We start from the raw sequence: 15,540 nt of genomic DNA, 5'->3' as shown, positions 1-15,540 counted from the left end.
GGTGGGGAAACCCCCAAAAACATTACATCACTGATATCGATATATATGAACTTTTTCACGGAAAGATAATATTTCCAGAAAAAGCATCAGCTCTTCCGGGAAAGTCCATTTCAGTTTATTTACATCTGCATTACATCTTTGCAAAAAAAAATTGTTTTGTTAAAGAATTTTAATATATTCATCTACTTATGCTATCAGCAAGAGTATGTCGGTCTCTGATATACAAGGTAATTACCTCCATCTCGTCCCTGCATGTTTATATCAACCTTTCTTTACACGCAGACATCCTCGATCCTCGACGCTGGGAAAATACCTATGACTGAATTAAATTATATCAAACTTGCGTGACGCATTGCGATTTGGCGCTTCCTTATTGATAAGTAAACACGTTTCGCTGCGAAGGTTGTCAATTTCTAGTGATGGCGTCGCGTTGGATGTTCGTAGGCCGTTTGGCATTTGCTCTTCTCCTGCTCACCCAAGGGGGATTTTTAGTCGCTTATTCCGTCGATTATGACGAGGTTACAGTTTGGGCACCGATAGTACAAGGTGTCCTATTTGCTATAACAGCGTTCGTGTGGTTTGCTCTCATCTGCACGGAAGCGAAACTTAGTCGGTTGTTCTATGTCTGGGTTTTATATGTTTTTACCCTCGTCGTAAACATTGGAATCTTATTTGGAACAATCGGAGACAAACTTGACAGCAATAAATTCCTTGGCCCTAATGTCCTGAAGGGAGTTCTGTGCTTTACACCTCCTCTGTTGCTGTTGTTGTTACACAATGCTGACGATCTAGATCGCTCTGATGAGCGCAAAGATCTAGTGTCTAAGCTTTCCTACCAAATGGCCATCGATCTCTTCGACGTTGTGGATATGATAGATATCGTCTTGGAAGACAAAAGACACGGGAGTGCGAATTGCTCGTGTACAAATACTATAATAAATGAAACCAACCTGACAAGTGCAACTTCAAGCCTCAAAACAATTCCTGAAAGTTTCGGAATAGTCATGGTTACAGTGGCATCTCTCAGTCTACTTATGTCACTTTGGCAATTGTTTGAGAACAAGCTATCAACAGATGACACAAAGATTCGCTTCCGAGCGACAGTTCTTCGCAATTTGGTAGAGATAGCTTTGGTTAATTTTGTCTTCTTGATCATTCGCTTAGTGGTGTACGCTGAGTACCGCAGAGATGAGTCTATCTTTATTGCAAAGAATATCATATCAATAGTTTTGTCCATTTTGGAAATTAATGCACATTGTGCATCACATTCCGTCAGATTTTGGTCTGAGTTATGTAAAAGTTGCTTTGGACTGAGAGTGGTCTAAAATGGCAAGCAGTGTTTGTTGCCATTATTTACACATAGCGAAATCGGTTTAGAGACAACTTTGTGAAAACTGCTAAGACATTATTTAGTTATCATTATTGTTATTGGAGTAATTGTTTACTATTGTATCGCTGTATGATGGTAGACATTCCTGCTCCTGTTTTATGGTTGTGACTTAAGTGATATCTCATGCATAATTAATATGTGCGGCGCTTCTAGAGCCGAGGTCAAATACAGGGTAGCGTTGTAAGTTTTAAAAAAAATCTTACAAGTTTTGCTACTTTGTACTCTTTTACTACTTTTTAAGGTTTAAATTTACTGTAACATAAGATATATGATTTCATATCTGTCGAGAAATTAAGACTATATCAGACTCTTGATGTGTAACTGAATGTGTAATCATGGAAATTATTAAACAGCGTCACCCAAAGCGATCACTAAACTACGGTGACGTACATTAAGGACTGTGTTTCTAACAGTGTTCAAATATTTAATTTTAACATGGTGACCCAGAAACTAAAAATACAGCCATCTCAGTGGGTGATAATCAATAAATTCAGCCTTTAGACTTTGTATACGAATTATGAAATCACTTACAAACTTACACCTTTGACTTTGCCTGCCAAGAACTATTACGAAGGCACGGTAAACTATTGATTCGAACTGCGAAAGATTACGCACAAAACTTCAATGTTGTTGTTGGGGAGTTCATATTCAACTAAAAGTTAGTGTTCAAAGGCAAAAGTTTATTTTTCAGAATGTTTTTTTAAAATTCTTGTCCTATGAGACACGAGAGATTTTTTCTAGAATTCTTCAAATTAAATCGTTCAATTCATATAAAGAACGGCAATTTTGTTTTTTCTCGAGTGGAAGGCTAAAAAGTTCGAATTTGAATTCCTTAAACAATCGAAAACGATGGAAAGGCAGCCATAATTAGATACAAATTTTGTATCCTATGTAATTCAGGGGAGTCGCTTAACTCGACAGTTGCTCTTATTACGTCACTTACCGAAAGCTATCAGGTTTTTTATTTGTATTTGCTCACATCCGCTTTTCTCGGAAAAGATTACTTCATTGTGTTACGCTTTCTTAGAAACAACGTTCTTGAATTATGCTTATGAAAAAGTTTATTTCGATGCAACAGCAGTAACTTTGTTATAGGAGCTTCTGAAGGCGAAACTCATCGTTGAAGTGCCTTAAAAGATTATCTTTATTATGGCCTCTTGGTTGGTCTGCGTTGGGCGATTCCTTTTCTTTGGCTTGTTAGGCCTCCAGGCCTACTCGCTAGCTTCGTATCCTGCCAAGTACGAAAGCGAAGATGATTTCTATGGACTAGCCCTCCTGTACGTTCCTGCAATGTGTCTTTGGCTTTATATCATGTGGGACGACAAAAATTTACCATGGTTATTTGCTGTCTGGATATGCTATATCTTGGGTTTCGTGATCTTCATCCTAATCATATTTGGAGGTGACAAACCGATTGAAGATAAGCTCGACAAAGCGAAATTCTTCGGTCCAAACAATCTAAAGATGACACTTTGCCTTGCCCCAGTGATTCTGTTGTTGCTTTTGAGTACTGGAACAGATTCTTACCGATATAGAGATCAAATCTGGCAGATATCCCTACGAATGGCTCTGGATCTCTTCGATGGAGTTGAAATGCTGGAAGTTATCATCGAAGAAAATGAAGTTAGCCATGGTGTTCCAAAGCCCTTTGAAAAAGCCATACTCGCTTTTGTCTGTATCAGTTTTATCTTCTCCCCATTGCAACTGGTTGAGATAAAGTTAAGAACTTCTAATAGGTGGATATATAGATGTAGAGAAGGTTTGCGAACAGCACTACAGATCATCTGTGTTAATTGTGTGTTTTTGGGGCTTCGCATATATCTATGGCGGGGCTATGGAAAAGATGCCTCTATTTTTATTGCTAAAAATGCTATTGTCATTTGCCTTGGCCTTTTCGAGGTATGTTCAATCAGTAAATGTTGTGGTTGTGACGGTTATTGAGCAGAATTTTGAGTAATCAGTACATAGAATAGGCCAGTGATTCGTATAAACTTGACAATCTTTCTGGGAAAGCCATGGAAAAATTTGAAATTATTATCGTGAGCGTTTCATTAGAAGCAAATATCTTTAAATGATTTCATTTTTGTCTTATACTCTCTTCTTAATATTAGTCTTGGATTTAAGATAGAACTTGACTCGTTTTGGATTTGTTCTATGGACCAGATGTCTTGACGATGACCCTTTGCCTAACTCCGCTCCTTTTGTTGCTGTTGCTTAACACATATGAAACGAAAAGTAAAGACAGAGAGTTCTTATTAAAACTGGCCTTCCAAATAACATTAGATCTCTTCGACGGAATTTAAATGCTGCAAGTTTTTCTGGAGGGAAATGAACTTGGCATTCCCAAGCGCTTTGAGGCAGCTATCATTGCCTTCGTTTGCATACGTTTTGTGCTTTCGAATTTTCAATTAGAGGAGAACAGGATTTCAGTCTATTTACAAATACACAGCCTTCATCCGTATCACCCTTCAGATTTTATTCAGTAATTGTGAGTTTTTGGGCCTTCATTTGGCTCTGTTCTTTAAGTTCAAGAGAGATGCGTCAATTTTCATTGCCAAAAATGGCATTTTGATCAATCATAGGATTTTGGAGATTTTTCAGTGTTGTAAGGGTTAGTTAGGAAGTGTAAGAGCCACGAAAGGCTTGAATCAAAAGCACGATCACATATTCGACAACTTTAAGCTCCTTCGCAAAGTTGTGTATTTTTCTAGCTTGTTGATCCTTTAGCCGTTCGTCGGAGTCTGATTGCAAATTAAAATTTGTTTTTTTTAACATAATCGCGTGAGTGTGCCTGATTTGCGGTTTATTATGTCACTTTACGTAAACAATACAGGGAGAGGGAGGGGAGAATGGTGACATTGGCACCTTCTATGTATGTTTACATAAAATAACGGCCCCTTTCCCCTTCACCTTCGCTCCCGCCAAAGCCTTTCACAGGAAACAGATTTGCTATCTTTTTTACGTTCTGAGCCCCGCTGAGTTTTCAGAAAGCCTGACCACTTCTGGGTTGCTTAAAATGCTTCAAATATCTCTCGAAGGGTTGAATACATGAGCCAGCTGAAGTGGTTAGCCAGTGAACCTTCAGCCTCTCAGAAAAAAGTTGTCTCTCAGGAGTTGTAAATTGATTGATTGGTTGAAAACATTATTTAAACAAAGTTAAAAATTCCTTCGACATAATTTACAAGTAAAACATATAATTCTGTTTAGCTAATATAACTAGTAAAATAAGATAAATCTAAATGTCCTCAAGCTAATGCCATGCCTCAGCTGTGATAAATTTAATTAAAGAAGCTGCAGAACGCATATCTTGGGATAGGCTGTTAATCTTCCACACCTCAGCACCTTTTTTTTAGAGAAACTTCTTTATAAATAATTGGCGCGGTGCTCCAAGTCATGGTGCTTTAAAACTTGAACTTGAAATTTTGTCTGATATTGCTCAAAACAAAATATAAATCAATTGGATCCCTTATGAGCATTCCCTTCAAAACTCCAGTTTTCCTTTTCCCTACATTGCTTTTCTTTTGTATTCTCATATTTTTCGTGACAAAGATAGTTTTTCTTAGAAATAGATTAATGATATTGTTCATCAACTGATACAAGACTTCAAGTCTTCTTGAAAAAAGTGAGCCTCACAGATTTTCTTTGAAGAAATGTGAATTTATTCACATGTTTAATTCACTATCCTATTCGTGGCTGATACATGTATAGAATATAGTTCCATTATTCACGAGGAGAAAAAAAAATTGAGGCAAAGTCATCTAGGTACACCTGATACAAAAATTAGCTGCCAGTTCTGCGCAATTCACAAGCCCTTGAGTTCAAACATGCTTTCTATCACATATATACGACTGGATACAACACAATAAACTGATCTCCACAAGATATATTTGAGATGCACGAAAAAAGTAATTGCAAGCTTACTGTGCAGTTTCCAGAACCGAAAAAATAAAACTTTGGAGGAATTAAAAATAGTCTACTCATATCAGACTACAGGAGACTGAATAAAATGGAAATTGTATAAGATACATCTGAGATACATTAAAACATTAATTTTAAGCTTTATGTACAGTTTGCACAGCCGAAAAAGTAAAACTATAGAGGAAATGAAAAATATTCTACTTCTATCAGGTTACAGGGAACTAGTTAAAATGGCAATTTGCTGCTTGCAAAATGTGATATAAAAATGAAAGTGCATTTCAAGATCTTAACAAGAAATCGAGGAGCTACAAAAATGTACCTATTCTATACTACTTGGTCTTCTTGTCTAACCCGACGTAAACGGAGTAGATTACAAATTTCCATGATGGAAAGTATTATTGCTATGCCATTCTTGGCAATGAAGATGGACTCGTCTTTGCCAAACTTAAAGAACACCACCGCACGAATAACCAAGAATGGTAGATTTACTAAAACTATTTGAACAATATTGCGGCATAATGCGGTACAGACACGAATTTCCGGCCCCTCTTTGGTACGTTTGATTTCTTCCATTTGCCAAGGAGATGCCAATATACTGAGGCAAGCAAACACGATCATTGCTGTACTGAAAGCCTTGGGTATTCCAAAGTCGTGCTCTCTTTCTTCTAACACGATATCTATCATCTCGATTCCATCAAACAGATCGACGGCCATGGGCAAACACAACTTGGAAACAATCTCTCTTTCTTCGTCGTCTGAATCATCGAGATCGCCTGTGTTTAGCAACAGTAGTAGCAGAAGTGGTGTAATGCACAGAACCATCTCCAATACAGTTGGTCCTAAAAACTCGGTCTTGTCGATTCTATCTCCGACTTTTCCAAATACCATTGCGATGTTCACAACCAAAGCCACAATGTACAGGCCCCAAATTTGAAAGAGGCAGCCAAGGTACAGCGCATCGAAAAATAGAAAAAAAATCCAAACAAAAACTGCTGGGCCAAAGGAAAAGACCATGAGATACCAATTGGATGTACCTTCATAATTCGCGAGATAAGCAGATAGAAAACAGCACTGTGTAATTATCAGACCGAAGAAAGCGAATCGCCCGAACCGTGTTAAAAACGAGGCCAGTCGTCCGAGCCATGTGAAAAACGAAGCCATAATTATATGTATGAAAGCTGTCTGAAACTGGAAGAAGCAAATTGTGCTGACTACTGCAATAGGAATCAATACCGTATATTTGCATGAAAAATTTAGCAGCCAATGAGGTAACGCCACAGCGATCTTGATCAAATGATGCTAAAGGGAATTACCCGAATATTCCAGGAGGTCACATGCACAGACTGATTGCATATGTAATTTTGTCACCGCTGGAGACTGGATATTCCTACGTAACTTCAGTAATCTGGGGTTCTGTTTCTTTATTGTTAATTTTATTATTATAAGGTTTTCTTCTTTCACTCTCAAAAAAAAACTCTGAAGTTTTTGAACTAACAAGGTTTTTGTAATAAAAATTAATTCGCTGAAAATCTGAACCTGTCAAAGAAACCATTTCCGAGAAACCTTGCTAGGTGACATATGGAGTTTCTGAGAAAAATGTTGCATAACAATGATTAGGGGATTCCATTTGCCATAAGCTTACATGGCACAGACTGACTGCATACATAAATTTGTCACTGCTGGCGACTTGATATTCCTTTGAAGCTTCTTTAAAGTGCTTGTGACCCGAATCTTTTTTGCATTTTCTGGTTGATAGCTGTATTTAAAAATAGAAATAATCGACCTTAGCGCCTAGCGAGTTCTCCTTGCCCATTGTTTTTATGCATTGAAAGTACGATTTGGCGGCCAATACAATCATGTTACCCAGCTGTGACGTAAAAAACTGCGAAAACAAGTCGGCAACTATAGTAGAGAAAAAAAAGTCTAGAAGAAAGGACGAACGTATTGCGTGGCTGGAGCGCCAAATGATATTAGCTACAAGAGTAATACACATATACCAGATATTTCTATACACTTCTTTCCAAAGAATGTAGCTGTATGGCCAAAATGGACGCGTTTCGATCGTCCACATCGAAGAGATTTTACTCCTCAATGTCGTCGGCCTTATGCTCCGTATCGGTTTCGAAGACTGCTGTTACGAACACATACCACTAGTCAAATAAGAGGAAGATAACCAATAAATTCAGTTGAAAAGAATGCTAATTAAGGGGCCTGTTTCCCCACCGTACACGATTGTTCAACTTTCTTTTCGGCTGATATTTCGCAAGCGAAGAATGGTGAACTCCTTATTATTGTTTACTTCACGCGCTTGAGATGTATTCATACTCCTTGTCTTTCCACATGCCTTTATTTGCGCTTTTCTTATCGTATGAAAATCCAACAAATTACAGCTTTCATCGTATTTTAATAACGCAAATACATAATTTATAATAAAGGTTTTTTTTCTTTAATTTTTCTTCTATCGGAATTGGTTTGTATATTTGATATGCTAAATATTTACGCAAAAAAATATTACCGGCACTTTAATCTGCGGCTCTGGTTTTGTTTTTTTGTTGTTGTTTTTTCGTTTTCTTGTTTTTGTTTTTTGTTTTTGTTTTTTTGTTTTTGTTTTTTTGTTTTTGTTTTTTGGTTTTTGTTTTTTTTATTTTTGCTTTTTTGTTTTTGTTTTTTTGTTTTTGTTTTTTTGTTTTTTTGTTTTTTTGTTTTTGTTTTTGTTTTGTTTGTACTCTCAATTACAAAAAGTAGTCTAAAGATTTTGAATGAACGAGAATTTTGCAAGGAGAATCAAATCGCTGAAAATCTGAAGCTGTCAAATGAACAATTTCCGAGAAACCTAACCAGGTGACATATGGAGTTTCTAAGAAAAAAAGTTACATAAAGATGACCAGGGGAATCCTCACACACCATTCATTTCCACGGATACGTCATGATGATGAAGCCATCTTTGACTACTTCAAATTCGTTCTTTTTAGAATATTTATATAAATTTCATTTGTAGTTTTTTCTTATATTATTTTGAACTTCATTTTCTAATATTTTCTCTCACTATAACATTTCGCACAAATTTGTTAAAGCCGCACTAAGCTTAGTTTTCTGAGGAATTTGTTTGCTGATAGTCAGTTTCAAGGGATTCTCTGAAAAGAAATCACCTAGAAGAATCTAGGTGAAAGATAACAAAACGTGCGACATTACAAAAATAATTTTCAACGACTTCTGTCAAATATTGGAAGTTTTGGGGGGTATCTTTGCTTAATGAACGACGTTCAGCTTGCATATCGAATATAAACTTTTTTGATCGACAGATCCGATGAGAGTCTAACAACAACACTAAAGCCTTTACTGCATAACTGTTTTTATTAGTTTTAAGAACTTCTAAAAATACAAATAGAGCGGCAAAATAAATAATACTTTGCAAAAAGAAGTCTCAAATTAGCTCTTCCAGATCCAATAGATCTGCATTGCGGAGAGAAAGATGGAGATCAGATTCTTTGTGATGAAGATGGACTCATTATCGTCTTTTTGTTGTTTTTAACTACAACCACGCGCACTGCCATGAAAGGCAAATTCACGAAAAAAACCGGCAAAAAATTTGCGAGAATCGCCACTTCTTTGCGAAGAGCCGGAGACTGTTCCTATGTGTGCAATTTGCAGCAAAGTCAACAGAAAGCTCACGCACGCCGCTGCTATCATAACATATCCAAACTCTTTTGGGATTCCGTCACTGTTCTCTCTCATCGAGCACAATATCCAACATCTCGACGCTATCGACAAGATCTATTGTTATCACGACTAACAGCGTCAAGGCCAGGGCTTTGTAGTCTTCGTATTTGCCCAAATCGCCCGCTGTATTCACCAGGTCAGGATGTTGTTGAATAGTAATTCTCAGTATTTTGCAATTTCTAAACAACTCGTAAGACAACAATACCGGCAGAGTTTAAGCTTTGTCAACCGGAGGAAATTGTTATAATTCAAGTTCGTGGAGAGAGGGTTTTAATTGAAAATAGGCTGGATATAAAGAGACAGAGCGACCAAAGAAAGCAACAAGTAAACGGCGTAAAGCGAGTCCAGAAAATCGCGCAAGAAAGTTAGAAAGGACGCCAAAATAGGCAGAATACGGCGAGGGGAACACGAAAAAGAACAATAAAGGGTATAAGTAAAAAGGCGAGTTTCTAGCGAAGAGCAACGCGAGAAGGAAATACAAAGTCGCTTCTGAAAACAGACTGAAAAGAGGTCATCAACAAAGAGAAGCGAACTGCAAAGGATCCGCGAAAGAAGAGAAGGTAAGTCGTGTCCTATTTGGGTTTTCTCTTACGCTAAGACCCGGAAAAAAATTCAAACTTTTTCTTTTCCAATCGTCGTTTGATACTAGCTTCAGTTTTGAATTCAACTGATCACGTTTCGGTTAAACATTGACTCTGGCATTAATCGCCTAAAAACTCTTACGCCGGTTCATCGCTCGAATAATATTGCATAGTTTTCGTATTCTTCAAGTTATTTCTTATCCTTTCGTTTGAAAGTTTAATACAGTCGTGGTGTTATGGGAAAAGAAGTTATCTTACGTATTTTGTTTTTCCTAGGAAGTTTTCAAATGATGTCGAACGGCGAGCGCAAGTATCTACTTTTTTTTCTCTTCAGTTAATTATCGCAGTATCTACTCTGTTCATTTGAAAAGTTTGCGCTTTGCCGAAGATGTGTTGTTTTACCCTAAGAACGAAGTAATGGCCTTTCCCAAAATTAAAATAGAATGGGATTGAGTAAGCGATGTTCATGTTTATATTAAATCTAACGCGTAATTTGATTTTGACGATATTGATTATTGTGAGAACCCGTCAAACATCTAAGAATCAAATTACGGACCGCTAATGTGTGGTGCAAACAAACTCACGGGTAAAGTGGAGATGGTTTTACAGCGGGATGAGTGAATTTTAATTGTTTGGTTGTCGTACTTTACAGCGCTATGTTTTCATGCTTTCTACTCGATTCGTTCGAACTTCAGGAAATGGTTTGTGTCACAAAACATGGAGCCACTTTCTCTTCGCTTAACATCTCGAGGCGTTATGATTAACATGCTTGCGATACGATATTTTTTCCTTAAGCTGGAAACTGAAGAATTAATTTCTAAAGTTGGTAATCTTCACATTTTGCAAGAAGCGTCCGAGCTGTGATCATGCGATTAAACGGGGTTCTGGCAATTTGACCTCACAAGCGCGCTGATAAGCACATGGTTCGCGTAAATAATTGTTGTTTACAGTTGTCGAATTCAAGAGCAATTTTTGGGAGTCTGTTTCTGTAACCTTCCTGGATATTCTCTTTTAAATTCATTGAGGTTTAGTCTCGGAATTTCATAAGCGATTACGAATGATAGATTCGTATCGGCACCATAATTTAGGGAAATTTTGTTAACATATTAACAGTTTACAATTCGCGAACCATTTCTGTAACCTACTTGGATATTCTCTCTTGGAGTAATTGAGTCACACCCTCGGAATTTCATTAGTAATTAAGAACGACAAATCCCTATATATAGCACAAGTGAAGCACATTTTAAACTTTCATACGATTGTAGGAAACTATACTTAATTAACTCTCGATAAATTGGCCTGACATACCTCGATGATTATTTTATTATTTTGTAGCCCCAAAAGCCCGGCTTGTGACTCTGGAGGTACTGAACTTGATATATTTCATACACAAGGCACCCTTCAAGTGGGAAGGTTAGAATAAAATTGCTTTTATGACCATATATTGCACTCGGTTAACATATGTAGCTAATTACTTTAAAAATACTTATTCAGAAGCATAGACATGTATACAATATGCTTCTGCTTTATTTTACTGTAAGGGGTTTCTTTTTATGTAACATGTATCCATCCTTTAATTTCCTCCTTAACCTGCCTGCAAATAATTGAATTTTATGTTTGAATTCAAGATAAAACAGAAGTCTTGCAGAGTTCTCATTCCAGATGGAATTCAGGTGAGAACATCAGTAAACAAGTTAAAATCATATGCTTCTCCTGAATCTTTAATTTTATTGCCCTGGTTTTTTTCAGAAACCCTATTTTATATCTCTGTGTGACAGCTAATTATTAAAACCTCAGTGAATAGATATGCTATATTTTAGTAGTTTTTTAAATTCCATCTTTTTGTTTTTTGCATTTACTATTTTAAACTTCATAAATGGCATTCCCTTTCCATCCTTGTAAAGAGAAATTGCACATTTCTTTAACTAAAATATGAATTATGAAGTCAACTTAATTTCAATGAGTTTGAAACTTCATTCTACATAAGAACACTTTACTGGCGTATACTGTTATATTTATTTGCTGTCTTTCTGTAGCACATAATTACCATATGTGTCTCAACCCTTTAACTCCCAAAATTTCATGATAGTCCTCCTTACTGTCTGCCATACAATTTATGTGATGTTAAATTTGAGAATTTGGAATTGAATCAACCATTAATCCTCAATTTGATATTTGTCTTAATTCTCGTTACTTGTCTGCTTTATGTCATACTAATAGTGTAAGGAGAAATTCTGTCTAGGTTAACAGTGGGACTTAACCCTTTAACTCCCAAGATCTCATTAGTAATTCTCCTTACTATCTCCTATACAGTTCTTGTGATGTTAGTTTGGAGGATTTAGTATTGGATCATCTTATAATCCCCTAACGGATATTTTTCTTATTCTCATCACTTGTCTGCTTGATATTGTTTTGATATTGTAAGGAGAAATTCTTTCTTGGTCACTTATGGGAGTTAAAGGGTTAAAATGGGGATTTCAACATATTGTAATGATTAAAATATTCCTATGCTTTCAAATGGGTATCCAGTCAACTCGCTGACGGTCCAACTCGCCGACGTATAAAATCGAGTAGAGACGCCGGCGAGTTGGTCCTAAATTCAATACAACTTATTAGAAGTTAAACATACAGAAAAGTAAACGATATTTAGTAAAAAAAACACTGGCGAACATTGGCGAACATCAAACAGAAGCTCAAACATTGGCGAACACTGGCGAACATTGGTGAACATCGCCACTGAATGACTATAACAGCTGAAGACGCGAACGAGTTATTGTGCGACAACACCGTAAAGACTCATCGTGTCAATCGCTCAGATTTTTTAAAGAAAACTTGACTTTCTAGACAAGATCTTTAGTAAAAAGCAATTCTTTTTATTTGCAACAAATTTTATAAGGATCGTAAGGCGAATAAAGCGAAGTAAACATCGCCAATGAACAAAATTGGCTACAGACGCAAATGAGTTGTGTGACAACAACACCGAAAAGATTCACCATGTCAATCGCTCAGATTTTTTAAAGAAAACTTGGCTTTCTAGACAAGATCTTTAGTAAAAAGCAATTCTCTTTATTTGCAACAAAGTTTATAAGGATCTCAAGGCGAATAAAGCAAAGTAAACATTGCCAATGACTATATCCGCTTCAGACGCGAACGAGTTATTGTGTGACAACAACACTATAAAGACTCATCATGACAATCGGTCAGATTTTTTAAAGAAAACTTGGCTTTCTAGACAAGATATTTAGAAAAAAGCAATTCTTTTTATTTGCAACAAAGTTTATAAGGATCTTATATCAATCGGCCTTATTTATTTAAGTCAAGTCGCTTGGTAAAAAGTCAACTCACAAACGGTGTTGTTGTCACACAATAACTCGTTCGCATCTGAAGCTGTTAGAGTCATTGGTGATATTTACTTCGCTTTATTCGCCTTGAGATCCTTATAAACTTTGTTTAAAATAAAAAGAATTGCTTTTTACTAAAGATCTTGTCTAGAAAGCCAAGTTTCCTTTTATAAATCTGAGCGATTGACATCATGAGTCTTTACGGTGTTGTTGTCGCACAGTAACTCATTCGCGTCTTAAGCTGTTATAGTCATTGGTGATGTTCACCAATGTCCGCCAATGTTTGAGCTTCTGTTTGATGTTTGCCAATGTTCGCCAGTGTTTTTTTACTAAATATCGTGTACTTTTCTGTATGTTTAACTTCTAATAAGTTGTATTGGATTGAGGACCAACTCGCCGACGTCTCTACTCGATTTTATATGTCGGCGAGTTGGCGTCGGCGAGTTGGACCGTCGGCGAGTTGACCGTAATTCTTCAAATGTACCAGTAACAAAAAAATGTGATGATAATCAGATGATATGAAACACTTGCAATGGAAAAACCTGTTTCCGGTAGCTTATGTATTAATGCATAAATTTTCATGGGAAATGCTTTTCTTTGAAAGTGGGGATACAGAAGTTTTTAAAGCTGATAGAAGTAAGCTGTTTGCAAGTAATAAAAGGCAAATTGACAATCATACCTTAATGCTTGACATGCTTCACTCATACATGTCAGTTGTGTGTACCTACCATTGTAGAGGTGTATTTAAAAAGGTTTCTTTTTTGTTACACAAGGCAACCTTCAGGGTGAAAGAGTACCCTTACGAACTGAATTCCCACTTTTCTGGGAATTCCTAGGAATTCTCAAAAATTCCCAATTATGCAAATGACCCTTGCAAACTGAATTCCCAGTTTTCTGGGAATTTCTGGGAATTTCTGGGAATTCCTAGGAATTCCTAGGAATTCTCAAAAATTCCCAACTATGCAAATTAACTCTGATTTAAAAAGCTTGGAATTACTGGGAATTTCTGGGAAAGGAAGACTCCGGTTTTGTGAGGACTTGGAATCCCTAGGAATTCCTAGGAATTCTCAGCTTTACAAACTACCTATAATTTAAGAAGTGTGGAACTCTTGGGAATTTCTGGGAATTGAATTTGAGGCAATTTTAATACCCTGAGGTCCACATAAATTCTAAGAAATTCTCAATACCTTGAATGTGAACGTTTTAAGAAAAAGAGTAATTTCAGAGGCTTAAAACTTTGGCTCAATAAAAGGTATGGTATACAAAACTTACCAAGAGATATACATACATGTACATGTTTATAACTTAAAGATCATGAAATTTATTACTCAAACTAAGTTTTAATAAATCTTTACATTAATATGGATTTTCTCATGAACCAGCTGTCAGTTATGTTAAATGGAAATTGCCAACTTCCACAATAATTAACGATAATTACATTGTTATCTTACTTCCCTAACCTACATTACTGGTTGCTTTTGTTAGAAAACCTTGGAACAGTCAAGCTCAGTTGCCTCAAACGCTGTCAGAGACTTTTTGTTGACAATACTTTTAGTAGAAATTTCATGCCTTAGACAAACAAATTCAACACCTAATTAATCTTTCTATTTTCATGACTAATTGCTGTAATTTGTTTTGCTGTTTTTATTCTTACAAAACATTTTTGTAAGAGTTCCAATACTTGTGGATCATCCACACACTTTGCAAACATTTGGCATGCAGACAAGACAGAGGTAGTCAATGTACCCTTTGAGGAAAAACACCTTTTATATGACGTCTTCAATTTACTTTATTTGAAACTCTGATCTGAAAATATTTGTCAACAAGACTTGTTAGTAGTGAGAAGTACCAACCAAGTTTCCTTTCATAACTTAATTTCTTAAATGTCCCAATCACTGGATCTCCCAAAAAAATATTACATCTTTTTATTTTTGGTGCAAATTACAAGTCCTTCTTTATATAAAAATGAAAAGTGCTAGTCACACTTCAATAATAACAGCTCTTAAGTTAACTTGTTGTTCTTCTCTGTCTGTCAGCTATCAACAAAATTGTTTTCTACTTCGGGCAGTGCATAACTATTTGTGGACCAGAGTTCCAACGCACCTCTGTAATCGCATATAGCTACTCCTGTCTCTTGTACAAATGTTTCTCCTTTGTAAGACGCACTCTACTCTGTTATCAATACTGCTTTAAGTTCAGTCGAAACGACTGACTGAGGAATCGAGATGGCGGTGTTGGAACGTGTTGCTGAACGCTTGCTACGGTCAAGCTTTGTAGATTTAGGTACTGGTACACTGGGATCATCTATGTATCTCTTACACTTCCGAATGTGGTATCCTTCTTTTATAAATATGAGGGTAAAAGACGATTTGTAGTCGCATTCAAAACTGTGATTGGCTTGTGTTATTTCTCATCTTTGCCATTAACACAACTCAAGTGAGTTTCGAGTCTTTGTTTCCTCGACAACTTTCGGCCACAAATCGTGCATTTGTAATACGATCGATTCTTGTCGATTATTTCTACATAGAGTGAGCTCACATCTTTATTTATATCACCAAGCTATCCATCTTGTAGAAGCAGAGAACCGGTC

General features: G+C 36.4%; 3 protein-coding genes and 1 pseudogene across 3 annotated transcripts; 2 read left to right on the top strand and 2 right to left on the bottom strand.

The window, feature by feature from the left end:
- The first annotated feature begins 181 nt into the window (after positions 1–181).
- On the top strand, positions 182–1,850 carry LOC131793117 (uncharacterized). Its single transcript, XM_059110519.2, has one exon. The coding sequence runs from the start codon at positions 420–422 to the stop codon at positions 1,323–1,325; it is 906 nt and encodes a 301-aa protein (XP_058966502.2). The 5' UTR covers positions 182–419; the 3' UTR covers positions 1,326–1,850.
- Positions 1,851–2,449: 599 nt separating this feature from the next.
- On the top strand, positions 2,450–3,380 carry LOC136277042 (uncharacterized). The gene has a single exon (XM_066158669.1). It carries the CDS (start codon positions 2,540–2,542, stop codon positions 3,329–3,331), a length of 792 nt encoding a protein of 263 aa, XP_066014766.1. The 5' UTR covers positions 2,450–2,539; the 3' UTR covers positions 3,332–3,380.
- A 2,207-nt stretch (positions 3,381–5,587) lies between these two features.
- LOC131793118 (uncharacterized) lies at positions 5,588–6,553 on the bottom strand. The gene has a single exon (XM_066158666.1). The coding sequence runs from the start codon at positions 6,467–6,469 to the stop codon at positions 5,633–5,635; it is 837 nt and encodes a 278-aa protein (XP_066014763.1). The 5' UTR covers positions 6,470–6,553; the 3' UTR covers positions 5,588–5,632.
- Positions 6,554–8,737: 2,184 nt separating this feature from the next.
- The window catches only part of LOC136277043 (uncharacterized), a 20,375-nt pseudogene continuing 13,572 nt past the window's right edge, over positions 8,738–15,540 (bottom strand).

Source organism: Pocillopora verrucosa, chromosome 11 (genome assembly GCF_036669915.1).
Source record: "Pocillopora verrucosa isolate sample1 chromosome 11, ASM3666991v2, whole genome shotgun sequence".
Lineage (NCBI taxonomy): Eukaryota > Metazoa > Cnidaria > Anthozoa > Scleractinia > Pocilloporidae > Pocillopora > Pocillopora verrucosa.
This window is presented reverse-complemented; position numbering and strand designations above follow the sequence as displayed.